We start from the raw sequence: 22,730 nt of genomic DNA, 5'->3' as shown, positions 1-22,730 counted from the left end.
ATTGCTAGAAATAACTAATAAAAATATTTTCAAGGTAACCTTTCTGTAATTTCATTACTCTTAAGATGGAAAAATATGTTCAGTAATACTCATGGTGGGTATCGTGCATTTTCTGCTGTGCTTTGGTCAGTACACAGTGCTCAGTGCAGTTTCTTAACAGGCGTAGAATGGCGGTACTTTGTAATTTGCAGTTGCTGGAGTTTGGGTAGATTTTGTTAATTTATTTAAGAAAAGGTTAAACAAATAATTGTGTGCACAAATAAAGTATCTCCTGAACTACAAGCTAGTAGAAAGCTTTTATCTCAAAGCTTTTGAGGCTGCTTAAACTGTGGAGTTTAGTGGTTTTGGCAGCACAAGCTGAAGTTGTTGCATTGGAAGAAACTGATTTAGCTTGACTTTTCTGCTTTTCTTTCCCCAAGAGAGTGGTGTAACTGTCCTGCAGGGAATGTTTTTTAGAAGTGACACTGTTTGCTGGTTTTGTGCTTATTTATGTATGGACTTGAAATGTTCAACATGCTTGTTAAATTGTTAACCCAGGAAAGTGATGTTGGATTGCATTTATGACAGTTTATTTATCTAAAACTGAGTGGTATTTCATGTTGTGTGAGAAAGAGAAGAGGGCAGTTCTGTGTCCTGGCAGGATTCCCTTTTTCAAACATCTGAGGCCATTCTAAGCCAAACAGTGGAGCTGTGAACTTCCAGAGGAAGCTCCTGAGCACTCCTTGCTGAGCAGCCTAAATCGTGTTTTCTTGTCACCTCATCCTTGGCAATGTTAGGAGTTGCTGAAGGTTTTAGAGTCACTCTTGTATTTTGAATGCTTTTCCAATATTTTGAATTTCAGTTAAATTTTGAGTGTTTCCAAAGTTGAGAGATTCCCCAACTTCCCTGGGCAACTTGTGGCAGTGTTTCACCGCCCTTGTTGTGATCAAAATTTCTCTAATTCCCTGAAAATGTTATTTGTGCTTTTTTTTCTGTCTTATATATCAAAAAAATAGTCTAACATAATTAAAAAGTAATTACAGGCATGGCCATCTTTATATCACTTGAAATGTAAGCCAAAAGGTTTTATTTGAAAATACTGCTTATTACAGTACCTGTTTATTCTTAAGTATACATTTTTTCCTTTAAAACATGTATGAAAAAGAGCCTGTAATGTCTTATCTCTAATTTGAAACTTGAAGAAGGATCTTTCTTCTGTTGTGCTTTGCATAGTTGAATGGTTTTTAAAAGGATTTTTTAAAATATAATTAATATGGAAGGTTTGCAGTAGCCTGCTTAAATACAATTACATGCCTCTGTATTTCAGAAAATCCTAGTAAAATAAAGTTACCCTTTTTTATGAGTACTCATTCTTGGAAGGTTTGTTTTCTGTTCTCAGAGTATTTGGCTTTTGTAATGTTCTATCTTCAAGAGCATTTTCCCATCTTCCAAGATTTATTTAAATTACTGTTCAGATGTTTGATGGCTTGATTTATTGAGAAAAGTGAGATGTGCAGGTTAACTTGATTTTATAGCAGAATGTTTGGTTTGTAGCATTTATTCAAGATTCATGGGCTCACTTCTAGTAGAAGAATATAGTTTCTGTAAATCTGTGGCAAAAGCATGAGAGGTTTGCAGAAGCCCTTAACCTCTTGAACTTTCCCATGTCATCCTATGAACTCTAAATCTATGGCACTGTTCAAATCAGGAAATGTTTAAAAATGAAAAGCCAAAACCCTGGACTGCTAGATTTTGTATACAGAACATCTGTGGGTTCTGCAGTTTAGCAATCATCCTAATCCTGGTAACATAAGCAGGCTACTGTAAGCACTCATTAATTTATATAAAGTAGCATATGATTTCAGTAGTTTGTTTTCTTGTTATTTCAGCTTTATGACAAAATAAACACAAAATCTTCACCACAAATCAGGAATCCTCCAAGTGATGCTGTACAGAGAGCCAAAGAGGTAATGGCTTTAAAGTATGCATTTTTTGCTTTGAAAAGTTGATTGTACTTAAACTGTAAATTACTTTTCTTTATTAAGTTGTGTATTCTAGCTCATTATCTGAATTATTTCTGGAATATTACCATTACTTACCCAAGTTATGTAACAAGTTGCATAAACTTGCAGAATTTCATTATCTGTGTAAGAAGTATGAATATTACTCAGTTTAATAATTTAACCTTTTCTTCAACAATAGTGGTGTTAAAAGGAGCACTCCTGCTGGGTAATTGCAGTATCTTTCCTGTTCACGTTATTTATCTGCATCAGAAATCTGATGTTTATAAAATTTTGTCACCAAAATAAATATTTTTAAGTGTCAGCTTTTTAAATTGAAAAAAAACCCCAAGTTTATCATAGATTGGTCTAAGAAGAGCAGACTTGGAAATGCAATGAAGGTGGCCCACTAAGACCAAAGATAGACACAGATGTTCTTAATTCTTGTACCTTGCAAATAGTATGTTATTTGCTTATTTATGGCAAGTAGTTAAAAACCCAAACCCATATTGTATTGTGTATTATCAGTAAAAATTTGTGCAGTTTTTAGGGGTTACGTCATAGGAAAACTGCTTATTGTGCTATTAAATGAGGAAGACTTTAAAACTCTATGTAATAGCTAAAGTCACACTAATAGATGCCCTCAGGTCCTATTCTGCAAAATTTGCTGTCAGTTAATCCTGGGGGTTGCTTCCAGAAACAAAATACTCTGCTTTCCTTGTCCAGCTAGCTGCATGTGAGAATTAAGGTGTAAGAATCAGGTTGCAGGCAAATGAGTTAAAGCTTCTTTGCTCCTCCTTCTCCAATGATAAAGTGGCTCAGATTTTGTAAAATCTGGAGCTTGAAGGTGGAGTAGCAGATGGCCCAGCTAGATTTGGTGTCTTTAAAAATAGATTTTTTAAGTGTTTTTAATTATGCTTTTACACCAATTGTTTTAATAAATTGAGACCATGTATGAAAGCAGCAACTGGTGGAGGTCTTGCATGTCACCTATTAGCACTCCATTCCTGTCCCCATGTATTTAGCTGTTGGGGGAATGCTCTCGATTGAAAAAAATAAAAATTCCTTCAAATTTCTGCCTTAATCTCTTCCAGAGAGAACATTAGAACAAGGTATTTTATTCTCTTGGGGCAGCTGGGTTGGGGCAGATTCTCTTAAAACCTTTCCTGTGTCAGGAGGTGTGTATAATCATTTGTGGATATTCTGACTGAGCAGTCAGGGGTTTAGTTTCTTCAATAGCTTTAAAAGAAAGTTACTATGGGACATTTCTCCTGCAGGTATTGGAAGAAATTTCATGTTACCCAGAGAACAATGATGCAAAGGAGCTAAAGCGTATTTTAACACAACCTCATTTCATGGTAAGCAGATCCTACTCTTGTTGGGGTTTTTTTTCTTTCCTTTTTTTTTTTTTTTTTTTTTATATTTATGTTAGAAAACTTCAGTAAATTCTTAAAATCTGCAAGGGATGGAACTGCATCCAATACACTTGTTAATAAGTATTTCTAACTGGCTGCTCTGGCAAAAGAACTAGTATTGGTCCTCATTACTGTGCTGAAAACTGTCAGCAGTTTGGAGTAGTGTAATTATGGAGCCGTTTCACTGTGTTTTTGAAGGTCTGTGTTGCACATGGAAAGAAGAATTAATGCTTTTGGATATCCATAGATAGAGCTGGGGTTCTCCTTTTTCTTTTTCCAAAGGTCTTCTTAGGATAAAAGTGTGTGAATTCATTGCAAAATAAGTGTTTATTTAATATTATTTTACAACAAATCAGTAGTTTTTACAGTCTGTAGAGTTTGTGTTACATATCAACACTTACTGTGTCTGTTTCCCAAATCTGATTTGAAGGCAATAATTGTCCTAAATTCAGGGATATTACTGCTTTGTAACTTGGTTCAAGTTGAAGTCTACTAATTTGAGGGATTTCTTTTGTTTATGATGTGGGTGAAGTTCATAAATTGAGAAATAAACATGTTTGCTTAAATCTGCTATACACTATTGTCAGCTTAAAACCAAGAATTTGACTTTATCTACTTAGCTTCATTTGGAATCGACAGGTTCGTTTTATTTACTTTTTTGTGTTTGTAATTACCCACAGTGTTGCTAAAACATGAAACACTGTTGCGAAAGAGCATTTTTAAAGTATAAATTATTTTCAGAGTAGGCAGCAATAAAAGTGATTGTGGTATATAGAAATTTCATGTATCAAATCAAGTTACAGGAAAATTGAGTAGAAAATCCTCTTTTTTAGGTATCTCTGTTCCCTGATACACTCATAAATCTAAAACCATTTGTCAAAATTCTTTTGCTCCAAATCTATGAAAAGTATTTTTTCATAAGGAATAAGCTGCAATTCCATAACAAGTACTTTTGATGAGGAGTAATTTCAGCAAGTGAATCTGTGATATCCCAGGCTAAATTGCCAGTTGCTGAAGTCCCATTATCCCTTTTCCCCATCTTTCATCCTCTCCCTTGTAGTTCTGGCATTCATCTAGAACTGCACTTTAATGTTGCCCTGGGCTGAACTGGTAGAAAATTGCTCCAAAAAAAAAAAAAAAAAAAAAAAAATCCTCAACTAACCATTTAGCAAGAAGAATTTAGGGTAACAGAGATGCTGCCAGAGCCAGAATGAGCAGGGGAACAGAAACAGTTTGTGTTAGGTGTTAGGGAGGAATGTAAAGCAGCAATTAAACCTGCATAAGTTGGTGTGGATCTGCAGTCTCCAGATGCCAAAGGGACAACTCCATCCTCTCCATCATTCCCACTCCTGCTCCCAGGTGCACCTTTATGGGTTGCATACTTTAATAAACTTAATCTTATATTTGTTGCATTCTGCTAGACTTCCCTTCAGAGCAAAAGCCTGTATATTTTAAAGGAAACTATTAGAAAAAGGCATAATTGTATAAACCAATATTGTTAACCCACACTCTGTGTGCTTACCAGGTGTTTTACAGAGTAATATTCTGGTTATTAATGCACATTAATTCAGTAATCAATATGGTGTAATAAGTAGGAGTGTGCATTAGCACCTATATTATAATGGACTACTTTAGTGGTTTTTTAACCTAATGTGTATCCCTAATCAGAAGAAAAAAAGAGTATAATCTGTCTTGTTTACTTAACCACAGTGTTAGTGGGTTAAACTGTGTGCAAGCCACAGAACCAAAGCCAATAAAGCATGTTTGTAACAGATCTTCAAGGTGTTCTGTTGTTCTAATTTTCTTTTCCCCTCTAATTTCTGTGCCTTATGGCTACAGAAATAAGTTACCCATTTATTCTGTTTATGTTTAACGTTTTAATATAAAGAAATGTATGTTAGTTTTGCATGAAGGTCTTTCAGTAGATAATTAATTTAAAAATTCTAAAAGCATTGTCAAATATCTCATTTGTTATGTATGTACACATTTCAAAGAGCTTTTATTCCAGTACATGACTTCAGTAGTTTTTCAAATATGTCAGTTTCATGTGTTAAAGATTCTATAATATAAGTTTAGTATGTTGTAACAATTGAAATATTTGCTAGGAGACTTTTGCTTAATGACATATTGAAGTTCATGCACCATCATATGCCTTCCTGTGCTGTTCTCTGCAGTGATTCTGCAGTACAGTAGAAAGCAGTTGTTCCCATTAAACTAATTTTTAACAGGATTGTCATGTTCTGCAAAGGAAAAACAGGGAAAAAACACATTATGAAAATTAGCAATAAGGTCCAATAGGAATCTTTTTAATAAATGTTTTCAATATTAAATTGAGCTTGCTGTACTTTAATGTATTTCTGAAATAGTGTTCATTTTTGTGAACATATTCAGAAGTCATTTAGTATAATTACAGACCTTTAAAAATGCTGGAAGTGCCATATTTTAACCACCTACAAGGTGAATATTATGGCTAAAAATAATATAAATCAGGGAAAATATTTGATGTGATAAAAATGTAAGGATCTGGATTACATAAGAAATGTAATATTGAAGTGTGGAAAGTGTAACAGATACAGGCAGGGGCACAGAAGCACCTCCATAGGTCCAACCATTAACCTACATTGGAGTACCCACACATAAATGGGCACACAAATAAATCAAATTTTAATTAAATATTTTTAAGTTGTTTAACTTACTTATATGGTCCAGATCTCTAATTTAAAATGTTGCTTCAGTAGAGCAGACTAATGCAGAGGAATTGTTGCAAGTTTGAGCTTAGGGGTTGACAAAATAAGATGAGAAACAGGAAATGCAGATACACGTTAGTATTTAACTAAAAATAGTATATATGTAAGTGGGCTTGCAACACTGGGAAAATGGGAAGGAATGTGGGCAAAGCATTGTTAGTTTAGGGAATCTTGTTCCATCGTTATAGGGCTGACTTCCCAAACAGAGTTTCAAACTCTGTTAGAGAAATGAGAACAGAAAGTGTTTAAGAAATTACCTTTTATAACACAGTACAATTTAGAAGTGCTACTGAAGGAGCTAATGAAAGCTAATGAAGCAGTATTTTATCAGTTTGCTGGTTTGTACTCTTAATGTTTGTCAGACATTTTGAACTCAGGGTGGTGGTGCTGGGACCAAGTTCTAGGGAAGGGGAGAGTACGAAAGCAATTATAATAGTAAACAACAAAAAACCAGTATTTTCTTCTTTGAGCTGGTATTGATCCACCGTCTGCCTTTATTAGAATGAGATACCATGGGATCTGAGTAGCTTTCCATTTTACTAGAGTAATTATTGCAGAATAGTTTGCACAGAAAGGTGGATTCCTGATTCTCTGTCTATGCACGTGAAGATGGGTTCACTCTGACACCCTGCAGATGTTGAGAGGAAGGGAGGCAGCATCATTCTCATTGAAGTGCCTGCAGTAAATATCACATTAACTCAAGCAGGTTTTAGAGTCTCAGTGTGTAGGTGTTTGCAGTCTGAAAGTTTATCGCAGACTCCTTTAAGGGAAAAGTTCTTTAGTGGGAGATGGGGCACAAATATATTGGATTTCCTTGAAAAGCTTCAAAAAAACCCTTACAAGGGACGAGCAATGGACATCAGAGATGATGGAAATGTGACATTTTGTTGCTGTGCTGTCCTCCAGGCCTTACTTCAGACTCATGATGTAGTGGCACATGAAGTTTACAGTGACGAAGCGCTGAGGGTCACCCCTCCTCCCACCTCCCCCTACCTGAACGGGGATTCCCCGGAGAGCGCCAACGGCGACATGGACATGGAGAACGTAACGCGGGTCCGGCTGGTGCAGTTCCAGAAGAACACAGATGAGCCCATGGTATGGAGGGAAGCTCACTATTTCCCTCTGTGCTGGTAAAGACCAGTGTTGTAATGATTTTAGTTTCAGTTTCCTCACTTTGAGGTGGGGTTGTCAATTAACAGGAATAGTTCAGCAGCCACTGTAGATATTTGTCCTCCTTGAAATGCTTTGTGTGCACTCACACGGCTGCTGTGCCAGTAGGTCTTTGTTTAGAAGGAACCTTGTAGTAGTTATAGCAAATTAGTCCTTAAACCCAACTGGAGCCTTTGCACTTCAGTATAAAATCACATTTTTAACAAACCAGATCCTTGTATACTCATATGTTGAAGTATTGCATCCTCACTTATAAATAGTATCTGGTTTTACTGCTCGTCTTGGAGTGACAAAGATTTTATTTTCATCTTGAAATGTATGCCCTGCCTTCAAGTTTTCAAGAAATATGACTATTCTTAACCACTTCAGAATCACAGTGCTTAATATTTTATTTTAAAAGTATAAACATTTCTTTTTTTTTTTTTTTTTCCTAGGGAATCACTTTAAAAATGAATGAGCTGAACCACTGCATTGTGGCAAGAATTATGCACGGAGGAATGATTCACCGGCAAGGTAATCACATCTCATGAAGAGTTTTGTCTTCAAACATGGTTATTTTAGATCCTTTTGTACAAATTGTGTACATTCTCCTGATTATGATTGCTACTATTCCATAGCAGTGTATCTCTGTGCCTGCATGGACTCCTGCTAACTGCTTTAGTTACCTTCCAGTTGCAGATCTCTGCCAGTTTTGAGTGAGGGCCCACTGTGTTTCATTTAGGTCTTAATTAGGATAATTACTGTCTTACTAGTGAGTATAGCTCATCAAGAGATGGAAGCACCAATAATTTCTTGAGCCGTACTTATTTAATCCTCTGTTTACAGAAAAATCCTTACACAAGTAGTGATACTTTCCCTTGCAAAAATGAAAGAGTTTTTTCCACACAGTTCTTGAGGACCTTTGTATTTTTGGTGTTGAGAATCACAAGAATGGGGTTCGAAATAAAAATATTATTTGTGCCTAGATTCTAAATCTTTATATTCAGTTTTCACTAACATGACAAATCCTTCAAACGTGCTTTTTTTCCCCATCCCTAGTCTTCTTCTTTTTGCCATTTTGTGCTTAGATCAGATGTCCAGAAGTAACTGGATTTTGTCCTGCTTTAAACAAATTAAGTTCCCTACTAGGTTGTTGGCTGCAAGTTTGGCTTGCAGCCATGGAATGGTTACTTTCATTTTTTCAGACTGTCGTCTTTTTCTTGTGATGAAAACAAAAATTTTCTTAATTCTTTCAGACCAGAGTTCTCTCTAGCCTTGTGTTCTATTTCAAAGGAAGCTAGGAACAGGTAATTGGGAAGACAAAACATATATTCACTTTATCTGACTGATATGGTAAAATCTGTCAGCAAGCAGGAAACACAAAAGTTTTAATACAAGCAAAGATGCAATTCAGAGAGAATTCTATGTCTTTGGAGGACCTTCTGAACTGAAATTTATTTGGCTTCTAAAAGTGAGTTTTTAAGGGAGATTGCTCTAAGATTCACAGGAGCAAGGTTTTCTTCCAGCTGTCTTTAGGTACTGGTGATGCTCTGCACAGTATTGCTTCACATGACTGTGTTCCATAATGGGGCTAATAAAACTTTTAAAACCTTGCTAAAACTGGATAAAATATCCAACTGTGACCATTACAACTCTTCTTTTTAATTATACAATATCTTTTATTTCTAAAGATTTGGGAAATTAAACTTATTCTCTATGTGCTTCATTTAGCTAAGGTAGTGCTTCTGCACTTGAAAATGAACTTTACTTCAGTGATTCTGTAGTAGGATCATCTATTTCTTTAATACTTCTAATTCTCTTAGTTCTCTAGATACTTCTTAGTTTCATTGCTTCATTCAGCATACCTGTATTTAGAATATTTTTACTGAACAGAACAGCACAAGTGTCATTTGACAGTGATCTCAAGCCCCATCTTTGAATCCTATTGATAGGGCCTGTGCCTTGAATTGGTTTTGGGGAGTATTAGGTCATTTTTCTCCGCTGTCTCTTTTTGCTGTATGGAAAGCTGGCAGGGAATATCAGCAGTGTCTGGATAATAAATCTGCTGTGAGGGTTACAGGAACTGTATAATTTCAGGTCCAGCAATATTAAACACAAACTCTGCAGTTCCCAGTCACAAAATTGTAGCTGCTGTGAAGCTGTCTCCTGTCTCTAGGCCAGCTCTGTCTAGTCCTGGTGATTGAGATTGTTCTTATTACAAAGGTGGCAGAGTTTAAATGGGAAGGAAGGCTTTTAAAGATTCCATCTACTCACACCTTCCAGAGAATTCAGTAAAAATGAAACACCAGTGTCATTAAAAAATGTCTGTTTGTTGTTGACATGTCCATTCTTTATTCCCAGTTTTTATGTATACTTCTCTTTACAGTCATGAACATAACAATATTCACTTCTGTCAGAGTGACAGAAATGGGAAATGGTGCAGAAGAGGGGATTTTATTTGATACAGGGATGTTACTGAATCTGATTCTCAGTCTAATATGTAATTCCATTACTTTTATGTTTTGAATAGTATCACAGAATCTTTATACTATTCCAGGCCATATGGTGGTTTTGATTCAATATTATTGTTTAGTAATAAAAACATGTTTTCCCGTTTCCTGAGAAGATGCTTGGGCATCTCTTGCTGTGTATTCACTACACTCTGAAAGACAGATTTGTAACTCATACAAAGTCCTTTTCTGAATCTAGCAAAAAAATATTATAATGATTTTTGTTTATGCCTTTGTATGAACATTAATGCTGTGTTATAATTATTTCAGTTTGTAAAACATGTCCTGAGGTGATTGTGTGTTTGCTAACTCTGCAGGTACGCTACATGTAGGGGATGAAATCAGAGAAATAAATGGAATCAGTGTGGCAAATCAAACTGTAGAACAACTACAAAAAATGCTTGTAAGTGCCTGAAGTCTTCTTCATATCCTCTATAAAAGTGCTTGTCCTATTTAATCAAAACTTTTGTGTAATTGTGTTCTAACTTCCCTTTTTTCTTGTGTTCTTGATAGACTACATGTCCATGCAACAAAAAGTTCTTCCAGTTTATAACAGTTGTACTCACAGTTACTGAAGTTACAAATCTAAAAAACATTACTTAGTCTGTCTTTTTCAGGAAAACTCCACCTTTGACCTTGCTAGCAGAGTCTGTTTGATATTTCCAAAACACTTGTTAATTTTTCTGCATACAGCACTAACCTTGACATCTTGGATGGTATCACTAATCCCAGACAAGCTTCAAGGGAAATGGAATTTTTTTGGAGTCACAATAAGCCAGCCAAAGAGACAAAGGGGAGAAACTCTGAGATCTCTTGAAATGATCTGCTTGCATTTCTGCCCAGATCGAGTCCTACCACGTGGTATTCATGAATATTCAGATTGCCTTTTAAGAAAATATGTTGTCACAATCTGCTGCTATTCTGGAGTTAATACTTGTTATAAATATTCTTATACAATAGTAAATGGAAAGTGGCAGACCCCATGTCCTGTTTTGATGAAAGACTGTTTTTGAAATTCCTACTTTCAGGACAGTAAAATTCAGCTTTTACAGAAACTGAGTACAGTTTTGCTATTTAATATGTATGATGTACGGGAAGAAAATGCCACTTTGGTAGAAAATACTGTAGATGACAAGAATATAGCTACAAAGAAAAGGTTGACATGGAAGAAACCTACGCATTTCTGAAACTCTCACATAAAAATACAGTTCTGGATTTTAGGCATTCAAAACCTGGTCAGGTGAACAAACTGATAATGCATGTTCATCCTTGAGATTAATGAGGATAATTTGAATGTTTGTTATAGGTGATATGACAACATAGCATTTTAGCTTTTCATACTTTGACTGTGGTGTTCTCCTTTCTGGCATTAACAATTTGGAGATTTTCTGTTCAGTGTTAGTCTCAAAGTGCTTCTTTTTTCACAGAGGGAAATGCGTGGAAGTATTACCTTCAAGATTGTGCCAAGTTATCGCACGCAATCTTCATCCTGTGAGGTAATGAATTTAATGAGCCATCCCCTTTCTTCCTCAGTCCTGTAACTAACTGCCTGCTGATGGCTGAATGTTCCTGCTTTCTGGGAAATTGTTTCTGCCTGTCCTGTTAGATCGCACACCAATTTTACAACAAAGATAACGGAACACGAGTAGGTCTCACCTACCTACTCAGCCCTGCCTTCATATTCATCTCATCAGCACCTTAACTAACTCTTTACAGCCTATTAAAGGAAAAAAAAATAGGAAAGGGGATCCTCAACTTATGCATTTAAGAAGCCCCTTTAAATATGACCATTTAAGCTCATACTTCAGTAAGCCTATTAAAGTTCCTAAGCTGAGGAGCGATCCTCCTCTTCTTTAGGCTTTAAACATTATATTGCTGCTTTGGGCTGTTAAGGGTTAATTGAAAAACCTGTTTCTGTATAACCCTGTTGAGGTAAATTTGTGATGGTCGTGTGTAACAGTTACATGTGGCTTAATATTATGTTTCCATGAAAAAACGGTCGTTGTCACTACAGAAGAAAAACAGATTTTGAGTTGTTGCTGAACTAGAAACTTGGTATTACAGCTTTTGCACAGCCGCTTTTAATTCCCTTCTGCTCACAAAGTTACATTCCAGATTGCAACTGAAGGGAGTTAAATTGTGTGGAATGGCTACCTGAGAGCCCCTGTTCAGTGTGAGCACACAGGTGGCATTTGCAGCGTGTGCATGGTGCCAATCTCTCCGAGCCACGCTGAACTGCGCAAGCAGCTCCCGAATTACAGCTCCCCGGGTGAAATCACAGCCCCTGCTGAAGTCAAGCACCTTATCTTAATTAGATCTCTGATTTCACCCTGATTGTTCCTATGGCTCAGCAGATGCTAGAATACACAGAAACTGCTATTGTGGTTGTCAGAGCAATCTGTTTTGCAAGGAAAAAAATTACTGCTTTTTGGTTGCCTTCAGTACCTCTAGTAGAATTCAACAAAAACTAAAATGTTTTAGAGGTAGAAGGTTTGACGGATTTTTGCCTATGAGGCCAATTTCCTTAAAATAAATACGAAACCAAAAGTTTTTCATGAAAGGCAAAGGCTGTTAAAAAATTGCAGCATGCTGACAAATTCATGTATTGACTTTTGTGGTGCGAAGAGGAGTAATAAAAGATACCACACTTCCCAGTATTGAAATACAGAAACTGGTGAAACTGCTGACTTGCTGGGAAGATTATTATTTGGAAAAACTCAGCATACAGCTTTAAATTAATACTTTTAGTTGTCATTTTAGTACTAGCAGGTAATCTCTTTAGCTTTGTGTCCTTAGGCTTTTCATTACTATTTCACAGAATAATGGAAAATAGACTCCTACATTCCTTTGGAAAAAAGTGGCTAAACTAGAAATGTGTGATCAAAGAGAAAAAGAAACCCTGTCTAATTATCCCATTTTGTAGCATTTAGCATTCATTAAGTCAGAGATGGATGAGTCCTTTCCACCTGCTGGGCCACACTAAGGCTTTGGCTTGATTTTCATCAGTTACAGGTGTACACAAAAGCCGCAGTGTTCTTAAATCATCCTTTTAAAGCATCATTAATCCTTTGGTACACAGAGAATTTTTTTCACAGAATTTTTCAGGAAGGTGATTCAGAAAATTAATGAAATCCTTAACCATCAATAAAAGGCTAAAAATCAATGTTGACTGATATTACTAACACAGAACTCCTGCTTCTCATGCCCTCCAGCAGGATAAATAGAGAGATATTGGGTCTTCACTAGTATAATCTTCCTAGTTAAGGTATTTTTTGGCACCATTTCAGTCTTTGTTTGGTTTCCCCCCTCCTTCAGTCATGGGCTGGTGCTCATGTAGTGTAGTTTTTTTGAGAAGAGGAATATAAAACAGAATTGAGGACTGGAGGCTTTGAGGCTCCTACCAGGATCACATAATTGGATTGCAAAACATCTTGTTAATCTTGAATAAGAAAAAAATGCATATTAGTAGAATCAGAGATGATGTGCCTTTTATTTACTACCTTGGGCCTTCACAAAGGTGAGGGGGGCACAGAATGTTTCTTTTTTAATAACTGGGATGCGAATTTCACTTGCCATATTTGTCTTCTATTACAGTCATTTAAAATAAGTGCTATTTTCTAAATATTGAGCCATTTCTGCATATATATAGGGAAGTCTTCTTCCTACAGTGTGTAATTTAGGGTCACTAGGCAGTTTGCAAAATCTCAGCTGAATAATTTCAGGTTTTTTTGGCATTTGGGGCTTTTCCTGCACCCATGCCATCCATTCAGTTACCAGACCTTCTATTTCATGGAGCAGACCTTGCTTGAAGACATAATACTTTTGAATTCCCTTGTGTAAAAATTGGATCAGCTGATCTGGTGTGAGGTGACCTGTTTAGTCCCTGGCATGGCAAATGACCGGAGTTAACACACATATTTAGATAACAGGGGACCAGGGTGTTGTTCTCTTCATCAGATACCAGGAAAATTGCAGATTTACATAAACATGAACTTAAGTAACTATTGCAACACATCCTTCTTATGTCTGATGGCTGTGGACACAGTCTGTGTGTTTCAGTTTTATCCCAATGAGTAAGCATTTTGCTCTGGCTACGTTTACATTCTTTCTTTGTACTGACACAACACCAAAGTAACTTTTTATAGTGTCACATACGTGAGGATGGTAAGAGAAGTACATTTTTTTCCTCTTCTTTTTTCTTTAAACAAAAAAAATAATCCTTATAAACTTTCTTTATGTTTCATATTGCCTTTGTAAAACGCTTAAGTTGTTTCATTAAGAAGAAAAGCCTTTATGTATATGAGATTTTAGAAGCCTGGTGGTAATCACCATGGATTTTTTCCTTTATCTTCCATGGTTTCCATTAGTGCTTAAACATCAGGAGTTTTTATTGTCTTAAATTTTTTTTTAATTTATATTAAAAATACTGACAGACGTGTTCCTTGAGCAAGACAGAAATGTTAAAGTATTTTCAGAATTTTGGAAAAGTCTGTCTGGTTTAGTTGGAGGTTTTGGTTTTGTTAGTTTTCTTGTTTGAGTTTCTTTTTTTATATCTGGCAACAATGTCGATCCACCTGTTTTTGTCAGTATCTAATTTGATTAGTTCATATTTATTAGACATCATTTAGTTCTTATAAATAGGTTTGCATCTCAAATACATTAGTTTATCATTCATAAACCACGCCTAAAAATAGGGAATCAACAGGAAGCTGGGTTTGCCATTCTTTGGAAATAATTGTGGTTGTTTCCTCTGAGGCTCCGTGGTTTTTCAGCTGAAGAGTGATGACCCCAAAGGTTTCTGTGTTTTTTGTCTTGGGGCTGGAGAAGGCTGGGAAGTCCAGACAGTTGAGTTCACTAAAGTATGGTTATAATAACCTTTCTACATTACTCAGAATCATTGGATCCTCCAAGTGTTTTTCCGTCCCTATTCCCAGGACAAGGAGGGCTTGTACTGATTTACTGGAGAAACAAACTCATAACAAAAACTGATTTTTTCCAGGCCAGTCCTAAGCAGCCCTGTTATTCTGCAAGGATCTCTGTGCTCATTGATTAGGCTTATTAGATTGTTCATAATATAGTTTTTTTCTTCTAACAATTTTGAGTCTGGTATTTTTTGAAAGACTTGTCCCTAGAAAATTAAGAATCTAAATGCCTTTGAAATTCTGACAGAACAGCCTAATTATGTAAAAGTCATACATAAAAAAAGTCTCTTGACTAACTTGTTAGATTATTTGTGACAGTACTGAAATCACCAATAGCACTGAAAATATATTTTTTCCTCAGTATGTTATGATGAACATTTGCTTTGAATAATATGCTGTCTTGTATTGGGAATTGTTGGAGGAATACAAATCAAAACATTCTCAAAACAAGAAAATTTCCTTCAAAGGCAGAATCCTTCAAGACAGTCCAGAAATAGTGGCATTCTCTAAACTTGTTTTTCTCCAAATTATTTTGGTGCTTGCATCAGTTTCCAAAGCTTTCCCTTGTTCCCTTGCTAAACCATCACTGACAACAGATCATAACAAACCATATTTAAAAAAAAAAAAAGTTAAAATTTATTTTTCACCTCTTGAAAAGTGAGAAAATAGCAGGGACAGAATTGCAGAGCAAGCATAAAATCTCTTTATAAAGCAAGGAAGTTACTGCCTTTTTGAAAAAAGTTCTTCTGGTTACAATTTGATAAAGGTGATGCTGATAATCCATAGAAAGGGGGAAAAAAAAGAATACTCATTTCTTTAGGCTTTTTTTTTTTAACTTTTTAATTTATTTTTTTTCACTAATGAATGGTTTGTTTGCTCTTATTTAAATATTTTAAATTTGTGCTGGAGTGATTTTGTAATTAGAGTTAGAGCTGATTTCCCCCAGTCCGTTACACATTGCAAATACTTGTGGAAGGCAAGTTTTGTTCTTATGTATGTGGCATTAATCCCTGATTAGTGTTGCATTAACAATTTAGCTCCAGGTTTTTTCATTATTCACAAAAGGCACTTGTATTGATAAAATATGACAGGGTTAACTTTGTTTGCTCAGAAAACTTTTAGCCCTTTTTCTATGCTGTCCTTGATGTTATACAAAATGACCAGATATTCCTAAACTGACCTTTGACATGGAATATTATATTCCAGAATTCCTGTGAGGGAAAAGGATTTTTATTTTTTTTTTTTTTTTTTTTTTTTTTACAATGTATGAGTGGATTATTTTATTTTCAGAAGAGATGGCTCAATTATCTGACCTGGCAGAATTAAGCACTATGCAGTCAAAATGGCATGTGAAAAAGATTGCTCTGAAAAACCCAACGGAAATTCCTGTTCTCCTTCCTTTAGAATTTCCCAGTGTGCTCCCTGTGTCTGCTGTCTCTTCACTGAAGTGCAGGGCCACACTGGTAGTCTGGGTCAAGGGGATTGGCTTTTTTTAAGTGCTGTATTTTGGCAAGGTTTGATACTTTGAAGCCCATGAGAATGTTGGAGGAAAACCCTCATTTGTGCTGTAAAATGGATGAAAAGGGAAGAGAGAGAATCCAGCTTTCTCCTCAGGTCCCAGTCTCAGTGTGTCTGAGGCACTGCAGGGAGATGCATCTTGCTCAGTAGAGACTGAAAACCACCACAGAGCTGAAAAACTACTCAGAAACATCTTTAAAACAGGATATGGGCCTCATTCTATTCCAAGTACTGTTCAGAGTATAACTTCCAGGTGCTTTAACCAAGACTGGTGTATGATGAGGGCTGGTAGCATTGTCAGCCACGTAAGATCTCTGCAGTCCCAGTTATTAAAAAGCTGAAGGCAACATAAAAATAGTTATTACCTCAGATAAATCAAAATGTCAAACCTGGATCCCAAGCTGTGGAAAAGCTTTTCAGCTTTACAGAGTTTGTAGTGTGGAAGCTTTCACAAATGAAGCAGCTAAGCAAATGGTTATAAGGCTGTGGATGTAACTGTTCTTTGAAATATTTCTGTGTTCCTGTGATAGTGTTGTGTTGTTAATGAACCTTGTGTCTTATTTCAGAGAGATTCCCCCTCTACATCCAGACAGTCCCCCGCTAATGGTCATAGCAGCACTAACAATTCTGTTTCGGTAAGATTTCCAGTTCCACACAGAGAAAGTGTGAAAGTTTTGTTGGTGCTCATCTGCCATTACTGTATACTTATCGTGTGGTCAGTGGAAAATTTTGTCCTGCTGAGAGAACCCAGGTTATTGCATATGTAACTCCCCATTTTGTTTTCTTTTTTTTTTTTTTAAAGGGCTTTTTCCAACATGTTCTTCTCATTAAAAGCCATACATACAATGAATTAAATGTTAATAACTGTACTGTGACACTTCAGTCATCCTTAAATCATTGTCAGCACTTTCCTCAAAACTGAGTATAGGTTTAAAGTGGAAGTTTTTATTTCCATCCTGAACTTCAGAAGCAGAGTTTGAAGGAAGAGAGTAACTGTGCAGTTGGTATCCCAAGACATTTTATAGATTCTTTTTTTTTTTTAAGTTTTGTGTTTGAGAGCCCTCTGGAACGTGTACTGGTTTCCGCTATCTGAGTTAAGGAATTGGTGTGCTCTCTGCTGTCGTGGTACGTGCACATACTGTGTGAAACATGAGCCTTGCCTGGATATGGAAAGCAAAAGGAAGTGGCTTTAAACTGCACTACAAACCAAGCTATTACCATCACATCTTTAACACAAAGTACTTCTGTTTTGTATGTATTCAGGTAGAAAGGTGCTGTCAATCTCCTGTTCTCCCTAAAATACATTGGTGTTAAAATTCATGTTGTTTATCATTCGTTGTTGTTTGGACCAATGTAGTAGCTACACACAAGTTTCTACAGTGAGTGCTGTCAATATCATGAGTTCATAGGACTAGCTAAAAACAAACAAAAAAAACCCAAAACCAAGTAACTATTTCTTTAACTATTGATAAAAATTGCAACTTAGACATTATTTGCCACAAGTTAAACTTATTAATTAGTAGAATGAAAAATAATTGTGTGAATGAAAAATTTAGGACATTTTTGTGAATTAAATTAAATTTATAACAAGAAAGTAGTTAGAATCTTAATTCTCAGCACAACTGATCACATTATACATTTTTAACTATAGGTTTTTTAACATTTATAATAGCCTCTCTCTTTTAAAAGCAAAACTTTATACTTAAATGGAAAAGGCATTCACATAAAGAGCCTCTTTCACTTGGTGGTGCTTTTGTGTTGAAGATGCTGAATTATTTATTAAAAAGCACATTCTCTATCTGCTTAAACTTTTTACCTGCTTTCTTCAGCTTGCTGCTAAACAGCCTGGGTTTGATTTTTCTTTAAGAAAAAAGTTATTTCTAAACATGGGTCAATGCTATATACTTTTGTCTAACTTACCATTTTACTGTAATGTAGTATGTATCACTAACAGTGTTATGTACCCTTAAAAAGTAAAATGAAAATTTCTTCTCCTGGGTTGACTTTATTCTGCAGGACTTGCCATCGACAACACAACCAAAAGGACGACAGGTGAATAGATATCCTCCATGGGAATTTTTGTAAACTTAGCTGCTAGCAAACATCCCTGCTTACCTTTTCCCCACTCATATTCTGTATGTGCTGGACTAAAACATTTAAGCTTGAAAATTTTGTTCCATTTTTTTTTCATTTTTCTTTTAACTCATTTGTTTGTAGCTAATTCAAAAATAGCTTTTGTTTTTCATGTGTCCACATGTGTGAGAGTTACAAATTCACTGAGAATTTAACTGGAGATGTTCATTTAGTTCAGAATGCATTAATAGACTTCCTGTTGTGCAGTGACCTGTTCAGGTTTTAATCTTAGAGGAAAGCTCAAATTTCTGTTTTAGCTGGAATGGAGACAAGTAGGGCAGGTGTCTAAAACTCTAAATTATTTTGCCAACAACGATCGTAAAGTTTGAGTTTATCTAAAACTAGTTATTAACATTAAAAAATATTTACAAAGAAAAACATTAAGGATAGTTTATGTTAAGGCTTGATAAGACTGAAGATGGTCTCTTAAAATTTCAGTCCTTAGTCCCATTTTCAATAACCTCCATTAACTTTGTTACCATGACCTGGTGGTTCAGCAAGTCAGCACAAACCAAAGAAAGATCTTCCCTCTCCAGAAAATTCCAAGAAAGCATGTGGGGCTTCTCAGAGGATTCCCTATCTTTTTTTTTTTTTTTTTTTCAATTTTAAGAATTTTTGTTCTTTCTCTGCAGCCTCCAAGTGAGCACATACCATCAACTGATTTGTGATTCATCTCCAGTAACTGCTCCAGTTATTCACAGTCTTTCCAGAATCTACCTCTGAATTTTTAACTGTGTACTCAGCCTCCTTTTCTGCCAGGAATTTTCATAATAGCTCTTGCAATTCCATTCAAGAAGTCAATCAGCAACATGAACTCTTGTCTTTGAGAATCTTTTTATACTGCTGCCTGGCTGAGTTGGCTGGAACTTCTGTTACAAGAATGGTTTGCTCTTACTTCACTTCCCATTTTTAAAGCTCTCTATGGTTCTTTCAGTTTTCCATTTTCTTCTGAAGCTGCCTGAATGTAAACCTGGAGAGGCTCCATGAAACCCCTTCCAGACATTTATATTAGGTTTTCATTTGGTCCTCATGGGGTTTTTTCCCCAGAAGAAGAAACTCTGTTCAAGGCAATATCAAAATAATGGTGTTTCTCTTACTCACACCATTTATAATTACCTGATTTTTTTCCCATTGAACCAGCATATTTTTCTTGTCATCCTTGAAAACAGTGAGGGCTTGACTAATGGATATATTTTTATGTGTCAGGAAGTCTGTAATGTTCCATGAGCTGCCAATATATGGTGGGTAATGGCTCAAACTAGAGCAGGGACTTGAAAAGTAGGGAAGTTTCTAGATAGTAAAAATATTGCTGATGTTTTTAGACCTGTATGAAGAAGCTTCAGGCAAAATAAAGGATTGGCTCAATATTGATTACTTCATGAAAAACTAATTACTAAGTAAACATAATTGGTTTCAAAATATCCTATTTCTCAAGTAATTAAAATAAGTTGGGTTGCTTTTTAAAACTCAATGCACAGCAGAGCAAAGGTCAGATGTAATGTATTAAAAGTCGAGTTCTGTAGTGGTCTTATCTGATGCTCTCACTGCAAACCAATAAAAATACATCAGATACAAGAGAAAAGTGATTAGCCATTTTAAGTTAATTTATTTGTATGTCGAGGTGCAGATTGGATTGCTTTTTTAAGTGCCATGAATAGTGCTAACACTGCATAGTTACAGCTATTACTGGAGCAGAATTTGAGCAGAGCTGAAAAGTGATTGTTACAGTTTCTAAGAAGGATATTAGTTTGAAGTGTAATTGTTGGGGATTTTTAAATCTAGTCCATTTTTAGTAAGAAAATCAGCAGTATGTATACAAGGCTGGCTGAGATGCTGCAGGGTGATGTTTGACATTCATGAACTGTAGAAATTATCCATCTAGGGATGGCACTTCATGTTGATTTTAAGATTCTTGGGTGCATCAGGGCTCCAATTAGCAACCTAAACTGGGTATCACTTCTATTTTTATTTTCTAGGGTTGAGACCTCAGTAGCACACAAGGAAAGTATTGATATAATCTTTTAAATTGTGAAGTCAGAGTCTGGATTCTTTCTGTTCATGTTCTTTAGAGAATAACATGCTCAAATCATGAGTTTTATTTACATAGGAGTAGACTTTTACTGAAAAACCCATACAGAGAATTTCCACATTCCTCTTGAGTAACTCTGTGATAGGTCCAATACAGAACTTCCTAAAAAAGATTTTTTTTTAATGTCTTTAATCTTTAAAATTCTCATTCTAAAGACCACAAATAAAGCCAAAGTCCTTTATAGTGTCCAGTAAAATTTCCTGTCACAAAAAGTTTTAAAACATACCATGGGACTTCAGTTGGAAAATACATTACAGATTGAGTTGTAAGGTGCTGGCTTGTGTTCTGGAATGATTTGTGATAGTTAATAACTGTTTGAGGGACTCCATGAGCTTATTACATTTTTGCTGTTCATGTTCTATAGAATGTAGAAAACATGAGCTTTTGAAATAGCATCATATGTATCCATCATTTGCTGGAGGGGGCATTTTCATTTTCAGCTATCACTTATGCTTTGGCACCTTCCTTTTTTGTTTCTTTCTTTGCTTGTTGTGACCAATATATGTAGCTGCATTCACAGATCAGATTTTCACCTGTTACTCTGAATGCTATGAATAGCAGTGATGATACTGCAGTGTCTCTTATAAACTCTTTTTTTTCTAGATCTATGTAAGAGCACAATTTGAATATGATCCAGCAAAGGATGACCTCATTCCTTGCAAAGAAGCTGGCATCAGATTCCGAGTTGGTGATATTATCCAAATCATTAGCAAAGATGATCATAACTGGTGGCAGGGTAAACTTGAGAACTCCAAAAATGGTACTGCAGGTCTTATCCCTTCTCCTGAACTTCAGGAATGGTATGACTTAAGTTTTCTAAAAAATTAACTTAGTATTGATTTTATTTCTGTCTTTCATACTTTTCACTGTTGTATCTCTAACCTTCGAATTCTCTTCTCCTTTTTTTTCCCTAAGTCTGTATATTGATTCAATTTTTGTGGTTTGATTTTTTTTTCTCATGTATGCATAGCAGTAAGGGTAACATGCAATTTCACATGTGATTATATTAAAAAATAATTCCTGTGTTAATAAACATTGTGCTTTCTGGTATACTGTAGGAATGTGGGATTGCAGATGGCTACATGCAAATTGGTTATATAAGAGGGTCAAATTAATTTCTCTCTCAGCTTCTAATAAGGGGTTTCATTAGTACTGTTTACATGCAAGTGCTGCAGGAATAGGGTTTTAGGAACTTTTCAAGCAACAAGGTCATTGAGGGAGTTTTAGGGTATTCTTTCCTTATCATTTTTCGTATGAATGTCAGAAAGCAGAATAAAATCACAGTGGCTATGGCAGGCTCAGTGAAGAGCAGTGGCCCTGAGCAATGCAGAGCCTTTAAACAGCCTCTTGCAGGAGCTGTTTAGAAAACATTTTAAATGCATCAGCACAAATTCTAGCAAGTGAGTCCTGGGCCTTGGAAGGTGTGGCCATAACTCGGTAAAGTTTAGATAATCTAGCCCAAACCACTTCATACAGGATTTGCTGTGTAAAAGAGCTGGAGTTGTGCACTGCTCCTGTGCCTCCTGGGCTGGGTAAAGGAGATTTTGCCAGGAGACAGAGGCAGACAAGACCTTTAGTTCCAACTCCTGAGCTCTGTGCAAGCCCTGAGTAAGGGAGCACAGGTGCACATTGCAGCAGGGTCCTTGCAGTGCTTCACCCTAGAGATCAACTTCCAAAGAGTCCCCCCGCACAGCACCACTTGCTCTGTGGTGATTTAGACCGTGGTGGTCTTTCCAGACCATGTGCTCTTCCATTCTGATCTGCTGCAGAATGGTCTGGATTCATTCCAGCAGCTGCCCTTCCTCCCATGTTCACTTCATCTGTGAGCTTCCATCACCTACCTCTAAGAAAATATTCTTACATCAAAATACCCCTGTATATCTGTTCTTTGAAGTCATAAAAAAAAAAAAAAGTTTTTAAAAGTTTTACTGTACTTGTTTTCTATTAAAAAGTCATGCTTTTCTAATTCATTCTGTGCAGCTTTTTAAAGATCCTTGATTGCAACAGAAAATGTTTTTTCTCCTCCTTATGTCAGGCGAGTTGCTTGTATTGCCATGGAGAAGACCAAACAGGAGCAACAGGCCAGCTGTACTTGGTTTGGAAAGAAAAAAAAGCAGTACAAAGACAAATATTTGGCAAAGCACAATGCAGGTATGAACAAAAAATGCAAGTATCTGTAACAGGTTACATTTTTTGCAGTTTAAGCCTTGCCATTAATTGTTCAGCTGGCACTGTTGTATAAACCTAATGAGTTAATTAGGAAAATAT

At 36.0% G+C, this 22,730-nt stretch overlaps 1 protein-coding gene across 10 annotated transcripts in view; it reads left to right on the top strand.

Moving 5' to 3' along the window:
* The window catches only part of CASK (calcium/calmodulin dependent serine protein kinase), a 187,195-nt gene that overhangs the window by 146,183 nt on the left and 18,282 nt on the right, over window positions 1–22,730 (top strand). For 4 of the 10 annotated variants that reach the window (XM_030282892.4, XM_030282946.4, XM_030282883.4 and 1 more), the window contains 10 exons: window positions 1,869–1,946; window positions 3,257–3,337; window positions 7,048–7,236; window positions 7,746–7,824; window positions 10,118–10,203; window positions 11,228–11,296; window positions 16,807–16,875; window positions 18,257–18,292; window positions 21,066–21,262; window positions 22,498–22,613. In XM_030282892.4, coding sequence (XP_030138752.1) covers window positions 1,869–1,946; window positions 3,257–3,337; window positions 7,048–7,236; window positions 7,746–7,824; window positions 10,118–10,203; window positions 11,228–11,296; window positions 16,807–16,875; window positions 18,257–18,292; window positions 21,066–21,262; window positions 22,498–22,613 — 1,000 coding nt within the window. The remainder of the gene's footprint in view (window positions 1–1,868; window positions 1,947–3,256; window positions 3,338–7,047; window positions 7,237–7,745; window positions 7,825–10,117; window positions 10,204–11,227; window positions 11,297–16,806; window positions 16,876–18,256; window positions 18,293–21,065; window positions 21,263–22,497; window positions 22,614–22,730) is intronic. The other 6 variants (XM_030282926.4, XM_030282918.4, XM_030282908.4 and 3 more) reach the window with 3 other exon arrangements.

This window comes from Taeniopygia guttata, chromosome 1, assembly GCF_048771995.1.
Source record: "Taeniopygia guttata chromosome 1, bTaeGut7.mat, whole genome shotgun sequence".
Lineage (NCBI taxonomy): Eukaryota > Metazoa > Chordata > Aves > Passeriformes > Estrildidae > Taeniopygia > Taeniopygia guttata.
The sequence above is the reverse complement of the archived record's forward strand: the minus strand, read 5'-3'. Positions and strand labels throughout refer to the sequence as shown.